Below are 25080 nucleotides of genomic sequence, written 5' to 3' on the forward strand. Positions count from 1 at the left end.
TGATCTGAAATTTCATTTATGCCAACAGACTTATTTGGCAGATCCTTCTTTTGTCCACTTACAATATTTTTTTTTCTAATTACTTCCCTTTTACATTACTATAAATAGCTTATTTTTAGTAACTTTTTTATTATTGGCCGTAGGGAAAAACCGAGACCACTTTTCTGTAGTACAGCATAGATGGTACCTCCAATTTTTAGGTGTATTTTGACATATCTATACCTTGTAAGAATGTTTTTTTTCTTTTTGGTTAAATTTCTTCCCTTTGTTGTTCCTGTCCTTTGGATTTTTAGCTCGACTATTCGAAGAATAAGTAGAGCTATCCTACTCACCACGGCGTCGGTGTCGGCGTCGGCATCGGCGTCGGCGTCACACCTTGGTTAAGTTTTTCGTACCAGTCCACATTTTGACAAAGTCTTTTGAGATAAAGCTTTGAAACTTTCAACACTTGTTTACCATCATCATGGCCAGTTATAGGCAAGAGCACATAACTCCATCAAGGATTTTGGCTTAATTATGGCCCCTTTTGACTTAGAAATCATGGTTAAGTTTTTCGTACCAGTTCATATTTTGACAAAGTCTTTTAAGATAAAGCTTTGAAACTTTCAACACTTGTTTACCATCACCATGGCCAGTTATAGGCAAGAGTACATAACTCCATCAGGGATTTTGGCTGAATTATGGCCCCTTTCGACTTAGAAATCTTGGTTAAGTTTTTCGTACCAGTTCATATTTTGACAAAGTCTTTTGAGATAAAGCTTTGAAACTTTCGACACTTTTTATTATCACCATGTCCAGTTATAGGCAAGAGCACATAACTTCATCGAGGATTTTGGCTGAATTATGGCCCTTTTTGACTTAGAAATCTGGGTTAATATTTCGTACCGGTTCATATTTTGACAAAGTCTTTTGAGATAAAGCTTTGAAACTTTCAACACCTGTTTACCATCACCATGTCCAGTTATAGGCAAGAGTACATAACTCCATCAAGGATTTTGGCTGAATTATGGCCCTTTTTGACTTAGAAATCTTGGTTAAGTTTTTTGTACCAGTTCATATTTTTTGTAAAGTGTTTGACATATGGCTTTGAAACTTTTATCACTTGTTTAGTATAATAGTCTGTAGGAAAGAGAACATATTAACTCTGTCATCTATTTTGGCTGAATTATGGCCCTTTTTGGACTTTGAAATGGTTCTGTTTTCATACAAGTCCATGTTTTGTCAAAACTATTTGACATATGGCTTTTAAACTTTAAACACTTGCTTATCATTATGATTTCCATCTGTAGGCAAGAGTACATAACTATTTTGACTGAATTATGGCCCTTTTTGGACTTTGAAATTGGCTCATATATTGCCATTTAGTGCAAGACTTATCGAAATCAAAGTAATACAGGAACATTGTTTGTCTAATCTATTTATATCTTTTGTCTGGATATCCGTGGAAATATTTTGACCCCATTCTTCAGTCAATTCTTCGAATAGTCGAGCGCGCTGTCATCAGACAGCTCTTGTTCTGAGGACCTTCTTGTCCTCAAGTGCAATGATAACAGGTGAGCGATATAGAGCCATCATGGCCCTCTTGTTACAAAACCTTTTGACATATGGCTTTGAAACTTTCAACACTTGTGTACCATCACCATGTCCAGTTTTAGGCAAGAGTACATAACTCCATCAAGCATTTTGTCTGAATTATGGCCCCTTTTAACTTAAAATCTTGGTTAAGTTTTTCGTACTGGTTCATATTTTGTGTAAACTGTTTGACATATGGCTTTGAAACTTTTATCACTTGTTTATTATAACAGTCTCTACCTGTAAGCAAGAGTACATAACTCTGTCAATTATTTTGGCTGAATTATGGCCCTTTTTGATTTGGAAATTTGTTCAGTTTTCGTACAAATCCACGTTTTGTCAAACTATTTTACATGTGGCTTTGAAACTTTGAACACCTGTTTATTATAACAATCTCTATCAGTAGGCAAGAGTACATAACTCTGTCAAATATTTTGGCTGAATTATGGCCCTTTTTGACTTGGAAATTGGTTTAGTTTTTGTACCAGTCCACATTTTGTCAAAACTATTTGACATGTGGCTTTGAAACTTTGAACACTTGTTCATCATCATGATCTCCATCTTTAGTCCAGGAAATTTAACTGTGTCAATGATATTTGGCTGAATTTTGGCTCTTTTTGGACTTGGAAATTGGTTCAGTTTTCGTACCAGTCCATATTTTGTGTACACTGTTTGACATATGGCTTTGAAACTTTTATCACTTGTTTATTATAACAGTCTCTATCTGAAGGCAAGAGTGCATAACTCTGTCAAATATTCTGGCTGAATTATGGCTCTTTTTATGCCCCCGAAGGGAGGCATATAGTTTTTGAACCGTCTGTCAGTCTGTCGGTCTGTCAGTCTGTCCGCAATTTTCGTGTCCGGTCCATATCTTTGTCATCGATGGATGGATTTTCAAATAACTTGGCATGAATGTGTACCACAGTAAGACGACGTGTCGCGCGCAAGACACAGGTCCGTAGCTCAAAGGTCAAGGTCACACTTAGACATTAAAGGATAGTGCATTGATGGGCGTGTCTGGTCCATATCTTTGTCATCGATGGATGGATTTTCAAATAACTTGGCATGAATGTGTACCACAGTAAGACGACGTGTCGCGCGCAAGACACAGGTCCGTAGCTCAAAGGTCAAGGTCACACTTAGACATTAAAGGATAGTGCATTGATGGGCGTGTCCGGTCCATATCTTTGTCATCGATGGATGGATTTTCAAATAACTTGGCATGAATGTGTACCACAGTAAGACGACGTGTCGCGCGCAAGACCCAGGTCCGTAGCTCAAAGGTCAAGGTCACACTTAGACATTAAAGGATAGTGCATTGATGGGCGTGTCCGGTCCATATCTTTGTCATCGATGGATGGATTTTCAAATGACTTGGCATGAATGTGTACCACAGTAAGACGATGTGTCGCGCGCAAGACCCAGGTCCGTAGCTCAAAGGTCAAGGTCACACTTAGACTTTAAAAGATAGTGCATTGATGGGCGTGTCCGGTCCATATCTTTGTCATCGATGGATGGATTTTCAAATAACTTGGCATGAATGTGTGCCACAGTAAGACGACGTGTCGCACGCAAGACCCAGGTCCGTAGCTCAAAGGTCAAGGGCACACTTAGACGTTAAAGGTCATTTTTCATGATAGTGCATTGATGGGCGTGTCCGGTCCATATCTTTGTCATTCATGCATGGATTTTAAAATAACTACGCATGAATGTGTGACTCAGTAAGACGACGTGTCACGCAAGTCCCAGCTCCGTAAGTCAAAGGTCCTAAACTCTAACATCGGCCATAACTATTCATTCAAAGTGCCATCGGGGGCATGTGTCATCCTATGGAGACAGCTCTTGTTGACTTGGAAATTGGTTCAGTTTTCACACAGTTATCCCCCAAGGGTCAAATATGGCCCCACCCTGGAGGTCACATGGTTTCTATAGACTTATATAGGGAAAAACTTTGAAAATCTTCTTGTCCAAAACCACATGGCCTAGGGCTTTGATATTTGGTATGTAGCATCATCTAATGGTCCTTTACCAAGTTTTTTCAAGTTATCTCCCTCGGGTCAAATATGGCCCCGCCCTGGGGGTCACATGGTTTATATAGACTTGTATAGGGAAAAACTTTGAAAATCTTCTTGTCCAAAACCACAGGGCCTAGGGCTTTGATATTTGGTATGTAGCATCATCTAGTGGTCCTCTAGCAAGATTGTTCAAATTATCCCTTTTGGGTCAAATATGGACCCGCCCTGGGGGTCACATGGTTTATATAGACTTATATAGGGAAAACTTTGAAAATCTTCCTGTTCTAAATGGTCATTAAATGCAGAAGCTCTACGAGTACTTACTGTGTGTTGATTCTATAAACAGCTGATTGAGATTTGTTGTTTAAAAACAAGAAAGACAGTTAAGAAATACTGTACATTGTTACGGAATATGTCTGATTATTGTGGTATTAAAACACACACAAAAATCCAGAATATATGGACAAAATATGCTGGAACGCATTCTTCCACAAGTATGCTGATTCTCATAAAAAGTAAATATTTATGACTATAAACATAGATAAATCACGTATCAGAAACAGAACAACAATTTTGGTTAGTTGGGCTTGAAAGATCCATTGGCCTTGTTCTATGGCTCCTCTTGTGCTTGGCTACATTTCTGTTTTCTTTTTACTACGATAATGCAACCAACTTCATTTTAATAACAGTCTTTCTTCACTTAAAGATGGCAGCATTCAGTTAGTTCATGCAGAACAATCTGTCTTTGGGTGCAGAAATACATTTGTAATCATGACTTGACACCGCCTGTGAAACAATCAGGATAGTTTAAAGATGAAAAAAATCTATTATTGTAGAAAACTGTAGTCAAATGGAGATTAATACTATAAGTCACAGACTGACTGCACCATCTGGCACATTAAATAAGGCAAGAAAATGAATAATGCATTCAACATTATTTCTGAAATTCTTAAGGGGAAAAACAAAACAAAATCAGTTCACGGATATTTAGCATAATTAAAATTCTTATATAAAATCTGTAGAGTGTGACTGAAATTTGCAGATCGTCCTTTACATTTCTCGTGTGCAACGCCGAATGAAAATCCTGTGACATCTGTTTGACAACCAAATAAAAAAATAGCTGTAATTTTTTGAAATGACAAACATGATAAATGAACATTCTACAACATCATGGGTGTTTGCAATTGTTTATTACACTTGTTCAGTTCTTTTCTTATTTCTCAATGTCAGGCTTACATTTCATACGTAAAGCATCTCTTGTTTCGCACAGGGTCGTGAAGAGAGCCTAAAAGAATAGTTTTTATTTAGAACTTTACAGTCTACAGGTACTTAGTTACGGTAAGAGATAACGCATAATCTCATTGGCCAATAATATTGGTTTGATTGACGGGTCGGATCTATGCATTATGGCCCTTTTTGGACTTGGAAATTGGCTCAGTTTTCATACAAGTCAGTGTTTTGTCAAAACTATTTGACATGTGTCTTTGAAACTTTGAACACTTGTTTTATCGTCATGATCTCCATCGGTAGGCAAGAGTACAGAACTCTGTCAACTATTTTGGCTGAATTATGGCCTCTTTTGGACTCGAAAATCAGAAAATTTTCATATCAGTCCATATTTTGCCTAACCTGTTTGTCATGGCTTTGAAACTTTGACCACTTGTTTACCATCATAGTCTACATATGTAGGCAAGACTACATAACTAGCAGGGTTCTCCCCAGGCCCTTTTCGCCGGGCTCTGAGCCCGGCTTAAATATCTTAGTGCCAGGCTATAACATTTCAAAATATAAATTTTCATGTATACATTTTATCACCTGTAAACATAACCAGCTGATAATTTCCTGTTTTGATCATGCCCAGAGGCATACATCATGCCCGGAGGGAATGTCGTCACGGACAGTGTTACAAACAATCGGCTTATATTGCCGCCAGCTGTCAACTTGTATACCTTTTACTCATTCTCAGAAGCAAATTTACAAAATTAAAAATAACACCCAAATTATACCCCCACCATAAATGGGGGGGGGGGGTTGCTATATAGGAGTCAGTTTTGTATCGCGTCCCGTCCCGGCGCATCCCGTTGCGTTTCACTATATCTCAGTTATTATGTCTCCCCCAGGAGACATATTGTTTTTGCCCTGTCCGTCCGTCCGTCCTTCCGTCCGTCCGTCCGTCCGTACGTACGTCACACTTCATTTCCGAGCAATAACTGGAGAACCATTTGACCTAGAACCTTCAAACTTCATAGGGTTGTAGGGCTGCTGGAGTAGACGACCCCTATTGTTTTTGGGGTCACTCCGTCAAAGGTCAAGGTCACAGGGGCCTGAACATTGAAAACCATTTCCGATCAATAACTAGAGAACCACTTGACCCAGAATGTTGAAACTTCATAGGATGATTGGTCATGAAGAGTAGACGACCCCTATTGATTTTGGGGTCACTCCGTCAAAGGTCAAGGTCACAGGGGCCTGAACATTGAAAACCATTTCTGATCAATAACTAGAGAATCACTTGACCCAGAATGTTGAAACTTCATAGGATGATTGGTCATGAAGAGTAGATGACCCCTATTGATTTTGGGGTCACTCTGTCAAAGGTCAAGGTCACAGGGGCCTGAACATCGAAAACCATTTCCAATCAATAACTAGAGAACCACTTGACCCAGAATGTTGAAACTTCATATAATGATTGATCATGAAGAGTAGATGACCCCTATTGATTTTGGGGTCACTCATTCAAAGGTCAAGGTCACAGGGGCCTGAACATTGAAAACCAGTTCCGATCAATAACTAGAGAACCACTTGACCCAGAATGTTGAAACTTCATATAATGATTGATCATGAAGAGTAGATGACCCCTATTGATTTTGGGGTCACTCATTCAAAGGTCAAGGTCACAGGGGCCTGAACATTGAAAACCATTTCTGATCAATAACTAGAGAATCACTTGACCCAGAATGTTGAAACTTCATAGGATGATTGGTCATGAAGAGTAGATGACCCTATTGATTTTGGGGTCACTCTGTCAAAGGTCAAGGTCATAGGGGCCTCAACATCGAAAACCATTTCCAATCAATAACTAGAGAACCACTTGACCAAGAATGTTGAAACTTCATATAATGATTGATCATGAAGAGTAGATGACCCCTATTGATTTTGGGGTCACTCGTTCAAAGGTCAAGGTCACAGGGGCCTGAACATTGAAAACCAGTTCCGATCAATAACTAGAGAACCACTTGACCCAGAATGTTGAAACTTCATAGGATGATTGGTCATAAAGAGTAGACGACCCTTATTGATTTTGGGGTCAGTCCATCAAAGGTCAAGGTCACAGGGGCCTAAACATGGAAAACCATTTCCGATCAATAACTAGAGAACCACTTGACCCAGAATGTTGAAATTTCATAGGATGATTGTACATGCAAAATAGATGACCCCTATCGATTTTGGGGTCACTCCATTAAAGGTCAAGGTCACAGGGGCCTGAACATTGAAAACCATTTCCGATCAATAACTAGAGAACCACTTGACCCAGAATGTTGAAACTTCATAGGATGATTGGTCATGAAGAGTAGACGACCCCTATTGATTTTGGGGTCACTCCGTCAAAGGTCAAGGTCACAGGGGCCTGAACATTGAAAACCATTTCTGATCAATAACTAGAGAATCACTTGACCCAGAATGTTGAAACTTCATAGGATGATTGGTCGTGAAGAGTAGATGACCCCTATTGATTTTGGGGTCACTCTGTCAAAGGTCAAGGTCACAGGGGCCTGAACATCGAAAACCATTTCCAATCAATAACTAGAGAACCACTTGACCCAGAATGTTGAAACTTCATATAATGATTGATCATGAAGAGTAGATGACCCCTATTGATTTTGGGGTCACTCATTCAAAGGTCAAGGTCACAGGGGCCTGAACATTGAAAACCATTTCTGATCAATAACTAGAGAATCACTTGACCCAGAATGTTGAAACTTCATAGGATGATTGGTCATGAAAAGTAGATGACCCCTATTGATTTTGGGGTCACTCTGTCAAAGGTCAAGGTCACAGGGGCCTGAACATCGAAAACCATTTCCAATCAATAACTAGAGAACCACTTGACCCAGAATGTTGAAACTTCATATAATGATTGATCATGAAGAGTAGATGACCCCTATTGATTTTGGGGTCACTCATTCAAAGGTCAAGGTCACAGGGGCCTGAACATTGAAAACCAGTTCCGATCAATAACTAGAGAACCACTTGACCCAGAATGTTGAAACTTCATAGGATGATTGGTCATAAAGAGTAGACGACCCTTATTGATTTTGGGGTCACTCCGTCAAAGGTCAAGGTCACAGGGGCCTAAACATGGAAAACCATTTCCGATCAATAACTAGAGAACCACTTGACCCAGAATGTTGAAATTTCATAGGATGATTGTACATGCAAAATAGATGACCCCTATCGATTTTGGGGTCACTCCATTAAAGGTCAAGGTCACAGGGGCCTGAACATTGAAAACCATTTCCGGTCAGTTACTTGAGAACCACTTGACCCAGAATGTTGAAACTTAATAGGATGATTGGTCATGCAGAGTAGATGACCCCTAACGATTTTGGGGTCACTCCGTGAAAGGTGAAGGTCACAGGGGCCGGAACATTGAAAACCATTTCCGGTCAGTAACTTGAGAACCACTTGACCCAGAATGATGAAACTTCATAGGATAATTGGTCATGCAGAGTAGATGACCCCTAACAATTTTGGGGTCACTCTGTTAAAGGTCAAGGCCACAGGGGCCTGAACATGGAAAACCATTTCCAATCAATAACTTGAGAAAATCTCGACCCAGAATGTTGAAACTTTATAGGATGATTGTTCATGCAGAGTAAATGACCCCTATTCTTTTTGGGGTCAGTCCATTAAAGGTCAAGGTCACAGGGGCCTGAACATTGATAACCAGTTCCGATCAATAGCTTGACAACCACTTGACCCAGAATGTTGAAACTTCATAGGATGATTGAACATGCAGAGTAGATGACCCCTATTGATTTTGGGGTCAGTCTATTAAAGGTCAAGGTCACAGTGGCCTGTTCATGTAAAATCATTTTTTGGAAATAACTTGAGAACCACTTGACCTTCAATGTTGAAACTTAATAGGATGATTGGACATGCAGAGTAGATGACCCCTATTTATTTTGAGGTCACTTGATCAAAGGTCAAGGTCACAGGAGCCTGAACAGTGACTTGAGAACCACTAGGCCAAGAGTGTTGAAATTTAGCGGGATGACTGGACATGCCAAGTAGATGATCCCTATTGCAGCTAACCATCAGTGTCTCTTTGACTTTCGCTCCTGACCCCTATTGACTTCTTGCCTATAGGACTTTGCATTGGGGGAGACATGCGCTTTTTTACAAAAGCATTTTCTAGTTACTAAATGGATTTGATTCAAACTTAAAATAGATGTTCCACCCTATCATCCACATCATGTGACACAAGGTACATAACTCTGACACCAATTTTTCATGAATTATGCCCCCTTTACTTAGAATTATGTCTCCCACCACACAGTGGTGTGGGAGACATATTGATTTACACCAGTCTGTGTGTGCGTCTGTGTGTCTGTCTGTCTGTCACAAAGCTTGTCCGCACTCTAAGTCGAACATTTCTCATCCGATCTTCACCAAACTTCAACAAAATGTGTCTGCCAATAAGTGCTCGGCCAAGTTCGATAACTAGCCAAATCGGCCTAGGCCCTTCGGAAATATGGCCCTTGAATTACCAAAATCACTCAGATTTCTTGCGTAGTTTTACCTCCAAACCGACCCCTATACTACTAGTAGTATAGGGGTCCTTTTGGTGTCAAGAAAGCGCATGCACATGTGGATTCAGTAAACAGTATATAAAGACTGACTTATTATTTAGATGATTAGGCAGTTGTGGGAGACATACGCTTTTCTCAAAAGCGTCTCTAGTTTAAGGTTAATTTTAATGCATTTTCACTATATCTCAGTTATTACTAAATGGATTTGATTCAAACTTAACATGGATGTTCCACCTTATCACCCACATCATGTGACACAAGGTGCATAACTCTGACACCAGTTTTTCATGAATTATGCCCCCTTTTACTTAGAATTTAAGGTTCATTTTGATGCATTTTCACTCTATCATTCTGATTGGCTTAGAGCCTGAGAGAAGTAACCTTTTTTAACTTTTGTACTGAGTTACTTCCCCTAGTCTATTTTTAGATTTTGGGTACTTTTTTATTATTAGTCCTAAAGTAAATACATTTTTCTGTGGTAACATGTGTCGGTAAGACACTTTTTTTGTATTCATTTTTAGTGTTTCTCTAATATTAGAGATTTTTATATTTACCTCATCCCTCATACTAGTATTACTTATATGTGCCGCGGAAGCACAGGATGATAGTTTTTTTTATGTTTTAGATTATTCTAAGTATTTTTAAAATGTTTTATGGTTGCCATTCTTCTGTGACAAGACCGTATTGTGGGGGTATAAGTCACTCCTGTGACAGTTCTAGTTATTATTACCATAGCAACGTTAGGTAATTGTGAGCGGGGCAACTAAATGTATAAATAATTGCAGAAAGTCTATGTCATAATGTCGAACACAATACACATGTCAAATTTTCTCAAAATATTCCCCAGAGTACTTCACACACTTCTCGTGTCTGTGAACCCAAGATTTAAAGCAGCTGTTGAAGTTTCTGTTGGTATTCTCCTGATACACTCCTGAACAACCATTGGCAGGTCTTCGACGTTGTTGAAACGTGAGCCTCTCAATTCGTTCTTGGTGGTGGGGAAAAGCCAAAAGTCACATGGTGCTAGGTTTGGAGAGTACAGGGGATGTGGTATAGTTTTAATATCTAGCCCAGCTAGTGTTGTCTTGGTAACGACAGACGTATGGGGTGTTGCGTTGTCATGGTGAAGATGGAATTTGCCGACAAGCTCCACCATCCAGAACGAATTGAGAGGCGAGGGATTCTGAAGATGTTATAACACGAAAAGAACATGCGCTAACGCTATTCTAGCAGAAAACGCATAAAAAACAGGTGAATTAATATATTGTCCCTCAACGTCATTGAATTTCTAGGAAATGCGCGGTAAAGTCTACGTTGTTTTGTCACGTCGACATCATTTCATTTTGAATTATCCGTTTTGGGGCCATAATGCGTTTACGCTTTGCCACGGAACATGCATATATAAAAAGGTGTTATAACAGCACGTGAGCGCGAGAATCTCTCTGTTAACACACGTTTTCTCTCCTGTTAAAACACCCCCAAAAAGTGACAATAACAGAAGTTTTATGCTAGAATTAATAAATATGTTAATATATGTTACAGTTTCAGGTTTCAGAAGCTGTTTCATATCTTTCTTCTTATTATTCATCACCTCAATTTACTTAAATGAATAATATGTTTATCGTGATAAACCACTAAAAAGTGTACCCGGCTATAATTCCACAGAGCCCGGCTATAACAAAATCTTGGGGAGAACCCTGACTATAGGACAAGGACTTTAGCTCAGTTATGGCCCTTTTTTGACATAGAAATTAGTTAAGTTTGGCATACCATTCCATATTTTGTCTAAACTGTTTGATATATGGCTTTGAAACTTTGAAGACTTGCTTACCATCATGGTCGCACATTGCTATATAGTGCAAGACTTATCCAAATCCGCAAATACAGGTACATTGTTTGTCTTATCTATTTTTAGCTCACCTGTCACATAGTGACAAGGTGAGCTTTTGTGATCACTCGTCGTCCGTCGACGCCGAGCGTCCACAATCTCTTGTGAACACGATAGAGACTATATGTTGCAATCAATTTTAATCAAACTTGCACACAACTTGTATTGGCATAATATCTCGGTTCCTTTCGAAAACTGGCCAGATCCCGTCATGGGTTCCAGGGTTATGGCCCCTTAAAGGGACAAAATTTGATATTTTTGGCTTGTGAACACGATAGAGACCACATTTTGCAATTGATTTTAATCAAATTTGCACACAACTTGTATTGGCATAATGTCTCGGTTCCTTTCGAAAACTGTCTAGATCCCATGTGTTCTATGGCCCCTTAAAGGGTCAAAATTTGATATTTTATGCTTGTGAACACGTTAGAGACCACATTTTGCAATTGATTTTAATCAAACTTGCACACAACTTGTAATGGCGTAAAATCTCGGTTCCTTTCGAAAACTGGCCAGATCCTATTTTGGGTTCCAGAGTTATGGCCACTTAAAGGGCCAAAATATGCTATTTTTAGCTCACCTGTCACAAAGTGACAAGGTGAGCTTTTGTGATCGTGCGGCGTCCGTCGTCCGTGCGTCAGTCCGTCCGTAAACTTTTGCTTGTGACCACTCTAGAGGTCACATTTTTTGTGGGATCTTTATGAAAGTTGGTCAGAATGTTCATCTTGATGATATCTAGGTCAAGTTCGAAACTGGGTCACGTACCATCAAAAACTAGGTCAGTAGGTCTAAAAATAGAAAAACCTTGTGACCTCTCTAGAGGCCATATATTTCAAAGATCTTCATGAAAATTGGTCAGAATGTTCATCTTGATGATATCTAGGTCAAGTTCGAAACTGGGTCACGTGCCTTCAAAAACTAGGTCAGTAGGTCTAAAAATAGAAAAACCTTGTGACCTCTCTAGAGGCCATATATTTCACAGGATCTTCATGAAAATTGGTCAGAACGTTCACCTTGATGATATCTAGGTCAAGTTCGAAACTGGGTCACGTGCCGTCAAAAACAAGGTCAGTAGGTCAAATAATAGAAAAACCTTGTGACCTCTCTAAAGGCCATATTTTTCATGGGATCTGTATGAAAGTTGGTCTGAATGTTCATCTTGATGATATCTAGGTCAAGTTCGAAACTGGGTCACATGATTGTGTTTAAAAGATAGGTCAGTAGGTCTAAAAATAGAAAAACCTTGTGACCTCTCTAGAGGCCATATATTTCATGAGATCTTCATGAAAATTGGTCAGAATGTTCACCTTGATGATATCTGGGTCAAGTTCGAAAGTGGGTCACGTGCCATCAAAAACTAGGTCAGTCGGTCAAATAATAGAAAAACCTTGTGACCTCTCTAGAGGCCATATTTTTCATGGGATCTGTATGAAAGTTGGTGTGAATGTTCATCTTGATGATATCTAGGTCAAGTTCGAAACTGGGTCACGTGCCTTCAAAAACTAGGTCAGTAGGTCAAATAATAGAAAAACCTTGTGACCTCTCTGAAGGCCATATTTTTCATGGGATCTGTATGAAAATGAAAGTTGGTCTGAATGTTCATCTTGATGATAACTGGGTCAAATTCGAAACAGGGTCATGTGCAGTCAAAAACTAGGTCAGTAGGTCTAAAAATAGAAAAACCTTGTGACCTCTCTAGAGGCCATACTTGTGAATGGATCTCCATAAAAATTGGTCAGAATGTTCACCTTGATGATATCTAGATCAAGTTCGAAAGTGGGTCACGTGCCATCAAAAAATAGGTCAGTAGGTCAAATAATGAAAAAAACGTTGTGACCTCTCTAGAGGCCATACCTTTCATGGGATCTGTATGAAAGTTGGTCTGAATGTTCATCTTGATGATATCTAGTTCAAGTTTGATACTGGGTCAACTGCGGTCAAAAACTAGGTCAGTAGGTCTAAAATTATTAAAACCTTGTGACCTCTCTAGAGGCCATATTTTTCAATGGATCTTCATGAAAATTGATCTGAATGTTCACCTTGATGATATCTAGATCAGTTTCGAAACTGGGTCACGTGCGGTCAAAAACTAGGCCAGTAGGTATAAAAATAGAAAAACCTTGTGACCTCTCTAGAGGCCATATTTTTCATGAGATCTTCATGAAAATCAGTGAGAATGTTCACCTTGATGATATCTAGGTAAAGTTCAAAACAGGGTCACGTACCTTCGAAAACTAGGTCAATAGGTCAAATAATAGAAAAACCTTGTGACCTCTCTAGAGACCATATTTTTCAATGGATCTTCATGAAAATTGGTCAGAATTTTTATCTTGATAATATCTAGATCAAGTTCAAAACTGGGTCACATGAGCTCAAAAACTAGGTCACTATGTCAAATAATAGAAAAACGACGTCATACTCAAAACTGGGTCATGTGGGAAGAGGTGAGCGATTCAGGACCATCATGGTCCTCTTGTTTTGGCTTGTGAACACGATAGAGACCACATTTTGCAATTGATTTTAATCAATCTTGCACACAACTTGTATTGGCATAATATTTCGGTTCCTTTCGAAAACTGGCCATATCCCGTCATGGGTTCCAGAGTTATGGCCCCTTAAAGGGCCAAAATTTGCTATTTTTGGCTTATGAACACGATAGTGACCACATTTTGCAATGGATTTTAATCAAACTTGCACACAACTTGTATTGGCATAATATCTCAGTTCCTTTCAAAAACTGGCCAGATCCCATTCTGGGTTCAAGAGTTATGGCCCCTTAAAGGGCCAAAATTTGCTATTTTTGCTTTTGCAGCCATATAGAGACTTCATTTATGGTTTGATTTGATACAAACTTGCAAAATATCTTCAACAACTGTGGAACTTGGATTCCATGATGAATCCGGCAGATCCAATTATAGGTTTTGGAGTTATGGCCCCTGATTGACCCCCGAAAGAGCCAAAATTTGTTAATTTTACCTTGCGGACACAGTAGAAATGACATTTTACATTCGAGTTTAACCACACTTTAAAAACAACTTAAGTCACAATAATATCTCGGTTTCTTTCGAAAACTGGCTGGATTCAGTCATGGGTTCTAGAGTTACTGCCACTGAAAGGGGCAAAATTTTCCATATTGGCCCTTTCAGCCATATAGAGGTTTGATTTATGCTTTGATTTGAAACAAACTTGCACAGAATGTTTATTTTGATGATCTCTAGGCCAAGTTCAAAACTTGGTCACCAGGTGGTCAAAAACTAGGTCACCAGGTCAAAGCAAAGGAAAAGCTTGTTAACACCCTAGAGGCCACTTTTATGACCCTTTCTTCATGAAACTTTGTCAGAATGTTTATCTTGATGATTCCTATGCCAAGTTTGTAACTGGGTCATGTGGGGTCAAAAACTAGGTCACCCCTTCAAATGAAAGGAAAAGCTTGTTAACACTCTTGAGGCCACATTTATGACCCTATCTTCATGAAACTTGGTCAGAATGTTCATCTTGATGATTTCTAAGATAAATTAGAAACTTGGTCATGTGGGATCAAAAACTAGGTCACATGCTTAAATCAAAGGAAATGCTTGTTAACACTCTAGAGGCTATATCTTTGACCCTATCTTCATGAAACTTGGTAAGAATGTTTATCTTGATGATTCCTTTGCCATTTGCCATTCTGAAACTGGGTCATGTGGGGTCAAAAACTAGGTCACCACTCAAATCAAAGGAAAAGCTTGTTAACACTGTAGATGCCACATTTTTGACCCTGTCTTCATGAAACTTGGTCAGAATGTTTATCTTGGTGATTCCAAGGCCAAGTTTAACAGGTGAGCGATATAGGGTCATCATGACCCTCTTGTTCTTCTTTTATCTGAAAACCTCTGGTAATATTTTTACCCCATACTTCCATCAATTCTTCAAATAGTCTAGCGTGCTGTCAACAGACAGTTCTTGTTTGACATAGAAATTAGTTAATAATTATAATGAGTTACACATTGCCATATAGTGCAAGACTTATCCAGTTCCACAAATACAGGAACATTGTTTTATCTATTTTCCTGCTTTTCTCTGAAAATCTTTGGTTATATTTTGACTCCATACTTAACATCAATTTTTCGAATAGTCTTGCACCCTGTCAACAGACAGCTCTTTGTTATTGGGTCATCAGGGTTCAAAAAGGTCACTAGTTCAGTTAATAGGAAAACCTTTTCAACATTTTAGAGGCCACAATTTCAACCTCATCTTTATGAAATTTTGCCAGACTGTATCTATGAAATCTAGGACAAACTCAAAACTGGGGTACCTTAGACAAAAAGTAGGTCATCACGTCAAATCATAGAATAACCTTGTTAACATTCTAGACTGGCCACATTTTATGTTTGATCTTCCTTAGGCTTTGTCAGAATGTTTGTCCCTATGAAATGTAGGCTAATATAAAAACTGGGTAACATGAGTTCACTGTTTGTCCCTATGAAATGTAGGCTAATATAAAAACTGGGTAACTTGAGTTCACTGTTTGTCCCTATGAAATTGTAGGCTAATATAAAAACTGGGTAACTTGGGTTCACTATTTGTCCCTATGAAATGTAGGCTAATATAAAAACTGGGTAACATGAGTTCACTATTTGTCCCTATGAAATGTAGGCTAATATAAAAACTGGGTAACTTGAGTTCACTGTTTGTCCCTATTTTGTCCCTATGAAATGTAGGCTAATATAAAAACTGGGTAACTTGAGTTCACTGCTTGTCCCTATGAAATTGTAGGCTAATATAAAAACTGGGTAACATGAGTTCACTGTTTGTCCCTATGAAATGTAGGCTAATATAAAAACTGGGTAACTTGAGTTCACTGTTTGTCCCTATGAAATTGTAGGCTAATATAAAAACTGGGTAACATGGGTTCACTATTTGTCCCTATGAAATGTATGCTAATATAAAAACTGGGTAACTTGAGTTCACTTTTGTCCCTATGAAATTGTAGGCTAATATAAAAATTGCGTAGCTTGAGTTCACTATTTGTCCCTATGAAATGTAGGCTAATATAAAAACTGGGTAACATGAGTTCACTGTTTGTCCCTATGAAATTGTAGGCTAATATAAAAACTGGGTAACTTGAGGTCACTGTTTGTCCCTATGAAATTGTAGGCTAATATAAAAACTGGGTAACATGAGTTCACTATTTGTCCCTATGAAATGTAGGCTAATTTAAAAACTGGGTAACATGAGTTCACTGTTTGTCCCTATGAAATTGTAGGCTAATATAAAAACTGGGTAACTTGAGTTCACTGTTTGTCCCTATGAAATGTAGGCTAATTTAAAAACTGGGTAACATGAGTTCACTGTTTGTCCCTATGAAATTGTAGGCTAATATAAAAACTGGGTAACATGAGTTCACTATTTGTCCCTATGAAATGTAGGCTAATTTAAAAACTGGGTAACATGAGTTCACTATTTGTCCCTATGAAATGTAGGCTAATTTAAAAACTGGGTAACATGAGTTCACTATTTGTCCCTATGAAATGTAGGCTAATTTAAAAACTGGGTAATATGAGTTCACTGTTTGTCCCTATGAAATGTAGGCTAATTTAAAAACTGGGTAACATGAGTTCACTGTTTGTCCCTATGAAATGTAGGCTAATATAAAAACTAAGTAACATGAGTTCACTAGGTTAGGTCATTGAAAAACTTGCTCAATGATCTACCTGATTTACATAAAACATCAAAATGTTCGTCTATACGAAATCTAGGCCAAATTAGGAACCAGGCTATCTGTGGTAAGAATTAGGTCAGGTAAGCAGTACTGGGCCTTCAGGGCCCTCTTGTTATAAAGCTTTATACTTAAAAATGGTTAATCAGACTTTGGTCAAGTAATGGATTTGTTCTGAAAATTTACACTTATTTATGGTCACTGTGCTTAATTCATGTTAGATTTTCACCAGAGGTATTTTTAAAATTTGATTTTTACCTGTCCTGGTTGCCAAACCAAAAAGAATCTATTTTAGCATAAGTACTAATTTGATAAACATACTTAGTCTAGAGAATCATATAAATATAAGAACTATTGTATATTATATTTGTTATGGATTTGCATTGACAATTATACATTTAACCAAAATTCAGTAAAAATGCAAGGTTGTAAAATTATTATTATCTCACTTTGCCTAGGCAATCCTGGTTTCCCAACCAGGATAGATTGACAACAAATGAATTACAAAGCTACACAGTTTTGAAATATTTCTTTTGTGTGTTGAAATATCACATTAGCTTTCAGATTGTTGAAATATCACATTAGCTATCAAATGTGATGTATAACTAAAAGAAATACTCAGCTTTTTGAATACTGACTCTAAGTCATATGTCTGTTTGTTCTTTAAATGAATCTCAGATAGAGCATGAAAAGCAATAAGTTAATGAAACATTGCTTTAATATGATTGACCACCTTTAAATATTTGGTGTGAAATGAAATGAACATTATTTTATATAAAATTATTGCTCTTATTTGGAATTGGTGTATTTTGTATCTTCTTTACAGATAGCTCTGTTAATGAGGACACAGCATTCACATTCAAAGATTTAACTCAACAGTTTTTGCTGATTTTTATTCGCAAAATTGACTGGTTGTTTCATACATTTAACTGATTAATCATTATTCATAAGTTTTGATATGGCCTGAAATATTTAATTAGATATTCATGTAAGTAATAGAAATAGTTATCTGCAGGGCTTACTATGTTAATATGTGAAACTCTTTTTTCTGTTTTGTACAGTTTGTCGGAGTTGTCTAGTAAAGTTTTTGTTGGAGAACAACACCTGTCCACGTTGTGGTATATTGATACACCAAAGCCATCCTCTCAACTATATCAGGTAAACCATTTTCAGAAACACCTAATTCAGGCTTTTAGCCAGTCTGTTATTTCATGTCCACGTTGTGGTATATTGATACACCAAAGCCATCCTCTCAACTATATCAGGTAAACCATTTTCAGAAACACATAATTCAGGCTTCTAGCCAGTCTGTTATGTCCAAGTTGTGGTATATTGATATACAAAAGCCATCCTCTCGACTATATCAGGTAAACCATTTTCTGAAACACCCAATTCAGGCTTCTAGCCAGTCTGTTATCTCATGTCCACGTTGTGGTATATTGATATACCAAAGCCATCCTCTCAACTATATCAGCTAAACCATTTTCTGAAACACGTAATTCAGGCTTCTAGCCAGTCTGTTATCTCATGTCCAAGTTGTGGTATATTGATGGACCAAAGCCATCCTCTCAACTATATCATGTAAACCATTTTCTGAAACACCCGATTCAGGCTTCTAGCCAGTCTGTTATCTCATGTCCAAGTTGTGGTATATTGATATACCAAAGCCATCCTTTCAACTATATCAGGTAAACCATTTGCTGAAACACCCATTTCAGGCTTCTAGCCAGTCTTGTTATCTCATGTCCAAGTTGTGGTATATTGATATACCAAAGCCATCCTCTCAACTATTATCAGGTAAACCATTTTCGGACATACATAATACAGGCTTCTAGCCAGTCTGTTATGTCCAAATTGTGGTATATTGATGGACCAAAGCCATCCTCTCATCTATATCAGGTAAACCATTTGCTGAAACACCCAATTCAGGCTTCTAGCCAGTCTGTTATCTCATGTCCACGTTGTGGTATATTGATATACCAAAGCCATCCTCTCAACTACATCAGGTAAACCATTTTCTGAAACACCCAATTTAGGCTTCTAGCCAGTCTGTTATCTCTTGTCCACGTTGTGGTATATTGATATACCAAAGCCATCCTCTCAACTATATCAGGTAAACCATTTTCTGAAACACGTAATTCAGGCTTCTAGCCAGTCTGTTATCTCATGTCCAAGTTGTGGTATATTGATGGACCAAAGCCATCCTCTCAACTATATCAGGTAAAACATGTTGCTAATCTAATGCAGCACCATTTTTGTTCTACCAAATCATGCATAAATATGTATTTTCAATAAGGAAATGCTTGACGGACACCGACCACAGCTGACATCTCAACCACATCATTGGGGATCATCCATACATGCCATATCTCCCGCCGGGAACCTTTTTCTCCTGTATTTTCAGTATATCTCCCGGTCTCCCGCCGGGACATGAAAACCTCCCATAAAAAATATGAATAATAATAAAAAAAATTCTGTCGAAAAATCGTATCTCGGACCCAATGTAGACCTTTAGAAAATGCTTAAAATGCAATATTGAATAGCCCAGAAATACTCTTCAAACATAATTTTGATGGTTATCTATAATCCCTAGCTTGTTTGTCGAGGGATACAGGCCTGAGGCATTAATTATCTTACCACCTACTGTCACCATCTCCAAACAATTAACTATTTAATCTTACCCGTAGGCAGTTGTAAACATGTGCATGGGAGATTTTAGACTGATTCAATACCATCAAAGTCGCTGATTTGTAGTTTTCAAAACAATATGTAAACCAGTCTTAAAATTACGTCATTTTACCGCCACCTGCCAAAGTGTACTTTCGTTTTCGATGACCTCGATATTTATCTAGCCATCAGAGGATGAGACAGGTTAGTGCTAACACCGAGTTTATGCTTCTCAATTTAAATACTTGCACAACATGCAAAAAATCAATTACAATTTAACAAAAATTGGCGAGTTAATGCTGGACTACACAGAATTTCGGACAGACATGAATTCGGATAAGTGAATTTTATGAAATAAATTGCAGTCCATACTACCCGAAGAATTGACTGCCATTCCTTTGTGATATAACTGTCATGTTGTAATAATTAACAGGAGAAGAATTCCCAGTTTAAATACATGTAGTTTTAATCTAAATATGGGCAATCGAGCAAAAGAAGGACTTTCATTTTTTTATGCCCCCGAAGGGAGGCATATTAGTTTTCAACTGTCCGTCCGTTCGTTAGTTAGTTCGTTCGTTCGTTAGTCACGTTAACTTTTTGCATGAAGGCACTTTACTCGCGAACCACTGCACCCAGGACCTTCAAACTTCACTTGCTGATAGTACTTATTGAGTATACCATCCCTACTGACATTGGGGTCACCAGGTCAAAGGTCAAGGTCACAGGGGCCAACGTTAACTTTTTGCATGAAGGCACTTTACATGCGAACCATTGCACCCAGGACCTTCAAACTTCACATGCTGATAGTTCTTACTGAGTACACCACCCCTAATGACTTTGGGGTCACCAGGTCAAAGGTCAAGGTCACAGGGGCCAACGTTAACTTTTTGCATGAAGGCACTTTACTCGCGAACCACTGCACCCAGGACCTTCAAACTTCACTTGCTGATAGTACTTATTGAGTACACCACTCCTACTGACTTTGGGGTCACCAGGTCAAAGGTCAAGGTCACAGGGGCCAACATTAACTTTTTGCATGAAGGCACTTTACTCGCGAACCACTTCACCCAGGGCCTTCAAACTTTACATGCTGATAGTACTTTAAGAGTACACCACCCCTACTGACTTTGGGGTCACCAGGTCAAAGGTCAAGGTGCTGCGGGGGCATTTGTCACCATTAGTGACAGCTCTTGTTTTTTAACAACTTCATTTCTGAAAAGAAATGACTACCCTTAATGGACTGTTTTGACATGATATCTGCGCAATCTTTTGAGTATTGTATGCTTAAACATGTCAAAAAGATCACTCTCCCCAGATGCAGAAGCATCAACACATAAAGCAAAAACAAAGTTCCTGGTTCAATCTTTCATGGTATTCTGAATTTCCTTGGATTAATTTAAGTGCTATAAGTAATAATCATGCATTCTGTACACAACTGTTGGCTCCACTCATCAATTCAATATAGAATACTTGATGATTTTTTCATGAAAACGGCTATTTAGCGCGTAAAAAATGAGCAAATAAAAGTCTCCCTTATTTTTACCCAAATCTCCCTTAAAAAATGCCCTGTTGAGACAAATCTCCCTTATTGACCGTCGGAAAATATATGGCATGTATGGATCATCATCAAGTTTGCGTCTTTTGTTTTGTGAATCATTTCTTTAAAATGAAATACGTGTAGGCACTGATACATTCTTTAAAAGTCAGGAATCAAAATCATTTTGCATTAAGAGTTATTAAGAGTTTAACTGTTCTTCTGATGCATGATTTTAATAGTATTTATTGCAGAATATGGGGTCATGTGCATGCAACATATACTTTTTAACAGTGCTCTTTATTTGCTTACCCTGTTTTGAATCGCCACGTTAAAAAAGTACGTCATTGGTATATTTCCTACATTCGTTCCAATAATTATGTTTCTTTAATTAGTTATTGTTTCTTATACTCATCCTGTTAACAGGTGAGACAATACAGGTGGCATGTTACATTTTTAGCTCGACTATTTGAAGAATAAGTAGAGCTATCCTACTCACCACGGCGTCGGCAGGGGTCACACTGGGAATTTTTTTCTCTGAGCCACTGCTTTTTCCGAAGATAAAATTATGAGGCCAACAACAGCGAAGCGCATAGCATTGACGTTCTTGTAGGACTACATTATATGTACCAAAGTACTCATACTACTCAAGAAATTAATGTAGTTATTACATATTTCTTAGTAACCCTTTAAAAAGCTATTTAGAAAATCAATTTGTGTGTTAATTTCTAAAATTATCATTTTTATAAACATCTGCCATTTAATAAAAAAAATCTGAAAATCACAATTAAAGTAAAGATGTCAAAAAAGAAAAAAAAAATGTTTAAAAAAAAGTTTTGCACATTGCCTATAAGTGGGTGGGGTTCGATGCCTTCGCATGTTTTATTCTCAAAAAATACTTCAAAATAAGAGCTCCTTTTGCAACAGTTGTCATATTTTTCTTAAATGTAGACTTTTTATTGGCTTTTTATTAAGATTGCACTAAAAAATCTCGTCAGAAATGACAGAAATATCTGAAAATCACGGTCGCGAAAACAGGTGACAAATTCGGAAAACGTAAGTTAGAATTAAATATTTGATAAAATACCTATGTTTTATTGCTTTTCTATCATCATAGCTATTCAGTACTTACAATTTCTGCTAGTCTAAAGCATTTTTATTTGTTTTTGCCCAAACTAACCCTCGGCAATCATAGAAAATTTGTCTAACGGCCGACTGCTCATAAAATCGTATCAAGTGCACAAAATGATGATTATAATTACCCAGTTTGTTATTCAATAATCTAATTATCGCCAATTAACTGCCTGATCAAATAAAAAATTTGCAAATTGGCTCCCTCCCTTTCAATAACGGATGTTGTGTCTACATAGATTATCGATTTTTCACACCTTTTGGTTTGTAAAACTGGCAATATTCATAGTTTTGCAGACAGACATAGCTTCGGGCCATTTTCGCCAATTAGAAAATTTGGGAGCCACATTAATTTTTTTGTCGCAAATGGCTCAAGTGGCGATTGACAGCGTGACCCCTGCGTCGGTGTCGGCGTCACACCTTGGTTAAGTTTTTCGTACCAGTCCACATTTTGACAAAGTCTTTTGAGATAAAGCTTTGAAACTTTCAACACTTGTTTACCACCACCATGGCCAGTTATAGGCAAGAGCACATAACTCCATCAAGGATTTTGGCTGAATTATGGCCCCTTTTGACTTAGAAATCATGGTTAAGTTTTTCGTACCAGTTCATATTTTGACAAAGTCTTTTAAGATAAAGCTTTGAAACTTTCAACACTTGTTGACCATCACCATGGCCAGTTATAGGCAAGAGTACATAACTCCATCAAGGATTTTGGCTGAATTATGGCCCATTTTCACTTAGAAATCTGGGTTAATATTTCGTACCAGTTCATATTTTGACAAAGTCTTTTGAGATAAAGTTTTGAAACTTTCAACACCTGTTTACCATCACCATATCCAGTTATAGGCAAAAGTACATAACTCCATCATGGATTTTGGCTGAATTATGGCCCCTTTTGACTTAGAAATCTTGTTTAAGTTTTCCGTACCAGTTCATATTTTTTGTAAAAGTGTTTGACATATGGCTTTGAAACTTTTATCACTTGTTTAGTATAATAGTCTCTATCTGTGGGAAAGAGTACATAACTCTGTCATCTATTTTGGCTGAATTATGTTTTGGACTTTGAAATTGGTTCTGTTCTCATACAAGTCCACGTTTTGTCAAAACTATTTGACATATGGCTTTTAAACTTTGAACACTTGTTTATCAATTTGATTTCCGGCAAGAGTACATAACTATTTTGACTGAATTATGGCCCTTTTTTGGACTTTGAAATTGGTTCATACATTGCCATTTAGTGCAAGACTTATCGAAATCAAAGAAATACAGGAACATTGTTTGTCTAATCTATTTATTTCTTTTGTCTGAATATCTGTGGAAATATTTTGACCCCATTCTTCAATCAATTCTTCGAATAGTCGAGCGCGCTGTCATCAGACAGCTCTTGTTAATACCCTTTGAAGTTAACTGAGATATTCCTTGTCCGCAATTGACCTTACGCCAGATAGCCTGTAGCCACGCCTACCAGTTTTCAGGGGGAACAACTCATGCTAGGCCCGACAAACAAAGGAATCAAATGGCGACGGCAGAAATATTTTGCCAGACATTCTAGTTGATTTCGGCGTACGCTACCTCAAATTCACACGTATTTCTAAAGTGAAAAGACAAAACACAATCGTTAATAAGTGGATGTTCTGTAGCGAAACATAAATTCTACAAAAAACAACGATACGTTGTTGTTAAAAGCCGGGAACTGCACCCGAGTATGAGGAAAACTAAACAAGGCAGGGGGCTGAGCGGAAAACACGTAAAAAAGACGGAAATCTCTGAAACCATTATAGCTGATTTTGTGGGGTTTTTTTAATTGTCCGTTTCTTTTTCATTATAGAAACGTCAAATTTCGATCTCCCGGAAATCATGTAGGGTATGACTATATTAAGCAGACTAGAACATTGATTTTTATTAATTAAGGTTGAAATCAGACTGTGGATTCTGAATCCTATTTCAAAATAATTAGATGAATTAAATAAGGTAATTTACATGTAAAAATTGTCACTTGTGTCATTTAAGAAACGTCGGATTTCGAAATACCGGAACTCATTTAAGATGCTCATATCATTGTTCAACATTATTCAGATACATAGCATTTAATGTCTAATACTTAGACATGATGTGTTTTAAGTATAAGTAAAGAAAGTTCTCTTATTAGAATTAAAACGTGTAAATGATAAATAAATAAGATATAGTCCAAGGCGATGATATAGTCCATACTCATATTTCAAGACATATACCGGCGCATCGCAGCTTAAAACAATGTTTGAGCCTACCAAATTTCTTTATAAAGTATACAGAATGAATGTATAATTTTTTGTTTAAGAACATATCTTCTTTATACGAAATATGCTATTTTTTCTGGAATTTTAGACGAAGTTTACGCTGTCTATTAAAATGAAATTTAGAACGAAAGCACACACCGAGTGCTAAGTCAAAACTTTGAGCGCCTAGAAAATTGTTGATTAGACTCATTAAAAATAATCTTATAATAATCATAGTTTTTTTATCATGTTTATTATTTGTTGGGAGATTGATGTAAACCTTAAAAAATGCATAAATCATGTTTCCGGTACATTAAGGCATAATATTTACACGTTACCAGTCAAATAATATAGAACATCAAATACTTGTGTTTTATCAGTACATACCAGTTACTCTGGTAACTGATGGAATATTTTTACTATTGAATAAAGAGTACTAGGCACTTTTGTTAAATAAGAAAGTTAATTTTCATGGAATTTTACACTGATTTAAATGAAATAATT

At 37.5% G+C, this 25080-nt stretch overlaps 1 protein-coding gene across 3 annotated transcripts in view; it reads left to right on the plus strand.

Moving 5' to 3' along the window:
- The window catches only part of LOC123546993 (polycomb group RING finger protein 3-like), an 81548-nt gene that overhangs the window by 4009 nt on the left and 52459 nt on the right, over nt 1–25080 (plus strand). For all 3 annotated transcript variants that reach the window (XR_008372406.1, XM_045333710.2, XM_045333711.2), the window contains exon 3: nt 18048–18144. Coding sequence is in view for 2 of the 3 variants with exons in the window: in XM_045333710.2 (XP_045189645.1) it covers nt 18048–18144 (97 nt within the window). In the remaining variant the exon portion in view is untranslated. The remainder of the gene's footprint in view (nt 1–18047; nt 18145–25080) is intronic.

The sequence above is a fragment of the Mercenaria mercenaria genome, chromosome 9 (genome assembly GCF_021730395.1).
Source record: "Mercenaria mercenaria strain notata chromosome 9, MADL_Memer_1, whole genome shotgun sequence".
NCBI classification, from domain to species: Eukaryota; Metazoa; Mollusca; class Bivalvia; order Venerida; family Veneridae; genus Mercenaria; species Mercenaria mercenaria.